The following is a 1,589-nucleotide window of genomic DNA, read 5'->3' as shown; positions in this document are numbered from 1 at the left end:
GGCGTCCTCCGGGGCCTCAGTTTCCCCATCTGTACACGGGGGCCACAGGGAAGCGCCGCCTCTCTGCGGCGGTGAGGCCGGGCGACGAGCGAGACGAGGACCGGGACCGAGACCACGCCAGCTCCACTCCGAGCCCTGGAGCCGCGCGCGCAGGCCGGGCAGGCAGGGCTGGGCTCACCTGGAGGTGACGAGCACGGCCGGGGCCTGCATGGCGGAGGCGCGTGGTCACGGGACCCGTAGCGCTGGCGTCGCTGTCCCCGCCCGGTTCGGGCTCCGCGCTCCTGGCTCCGCCCGCCTGGCTCCGCCCGCCCCCTGGCGGCCGCAGAGCGCGCGAGCCAGTGAGCACTGCGGGCCGAGGGACTGGGCGCCCTGGTCCCTCCGCCTCCCCAAAAGCGCAGGACGGGGCATGGCGGGGCACTCTCCTCGGCCTTTGTGGCGCTAATGCTCAGCCACAGAGGGGACCGAACTCTGCGTTTTCCATTGCTGGCCCTGAGCACACCTCTCGGCCCATTCCATCATGGTCTTCATTCACTCAACAAAAGTCTGCGAAGCTAGTGGCCACTTCCAGCTTCCCTGCCTATCCCCCAGGTTACCTGTCTCACTCAGTCCCTAGTTCTCCACTTGGGCTGGCGGTGGGCGCCCGCGGGGCCAGTTTAGGCAGAAGGCAGCCTGGTGGGGAGCCCCGGAGAAAGGAACAGACCAGCCCATTCCAGCCCCAAGTCCTGGAGGAGAATCGGCCTCCTTGCCCTTACACAGTACTTCCAAAGGGCTTCCTCAAGAAATAGACGTGGGAGGAAGACAGTAGGAGAATCTGCAGAGCCCTAGTGACAGGAAGAGCATGCTGGGAATCAGGAGAGGAAGCAGCTAGAGCTGAGCACCCAGTACACCAAGTTTTAGCCTCCACACGCCCTCTGCCATGCTAGCCTGCCTTGGAGCCAGCCAGCTAGCTACAGGCTGAACCTCAGCAAAGGGCAGGGCAGGCCAATGAAACTCCTCAACTTGGTGTCAGGTACTTTGTCCCAGCAAGGAGGAAGTAACCAAAACATGTGCTTCTTGGTGACAGGGCCCCTGCAGAAGTGCGGTTCTGGTGAACCTGTATTTAAGTAAGCAGGCTTTGAAGGCCTGGGATGTGGAGGCGGCTGGATCTGAGGCTCTGGACCCAGGAAGACAACCAGGCTGAGAAAGGGGGCTGTGGGAGCCGAGAGTAGTGAGACTCTTTCGTGAGCCCTGGAGAGACGTGTGGGGGCTGGGAGAGCAGGGAGGTGCTTCCCCTTGCCTGCTGAAGCTGGTCCTAAGCCAGTCAGCCAGGCCTGTGACCCAAGTGTGTACCCCTGGACCTGGGGATACCTGGTGCCCACCAAGAACATGACTGGCTTTCCATGAAAGGAGGACCCCATCCTTGGCTGCAATCCCAGTCTCTGCCTCCGTGGATTCTTCGTGGCTTGATGCGGCTCCAGCACATAATTGTGTACAATGTATGGAATGTGGGGTCTGAATCTGATATTTTTCTGCTTCCTGCTTGACTGGAGCAGCCCCTTCCATGGTTGAAGCTGTGGTAACAAAAACCACATTGCAGAAGATTTTCTCTT

At 61.3% G+C, this 1,589-nt stretch overlaps 1 protein-coding gene across 2 annotated transcripts in view; it reads right to left on the bottom strand.

Moving 5' to 3' along the window:
- Window positions 1-1,589, bottom strand: part of Hs1bp3 (HCLS1 binding protein 3) — a 46,353-nt gene that overhangs the window by 35,471 nt on the left and 9,293 nt on the right. The window contains exon 1 of one of the 2 annotated variants that reach the window (XM_023710924.1): window positions 179-262. The exons of the other annotated variant lie outside the window; for it this stretch is intronic. Within the exon in view, the coding sequence (XP_023566692.1) occupies window positions 179-210 (32 nt within the window). The 5' untranslated portion in view covers window positions 211-262. Of the gene's footprint in view, window positions 1-178; window positions 263-1,589 lie in introns of those variants that run through there. 2 annotated transcript variants of the gene reach the window in all.

The sequence above is a fragment of the Octodon degus genome, unplaced genomic scaffold (assembly GCF_000260255.1).
Source record: "Octodon degus isolate 3935 unplaced genomic scaffold, OctDeg1.0 scaffold00019, whole genome shotgun sequence".
Taxonomy (NCBI): domain Eukaryota; kingdom Metazoa; phylum Chordata; class Mammalia; order Rodentia; family Octodontidae; genus Octodon; species Octodon degus.
The sequence above is the reverse complement of the archived record's forward strand: the minus strand, read 5'-3'. Positions and strand labels throughout refer to the sequence as shown.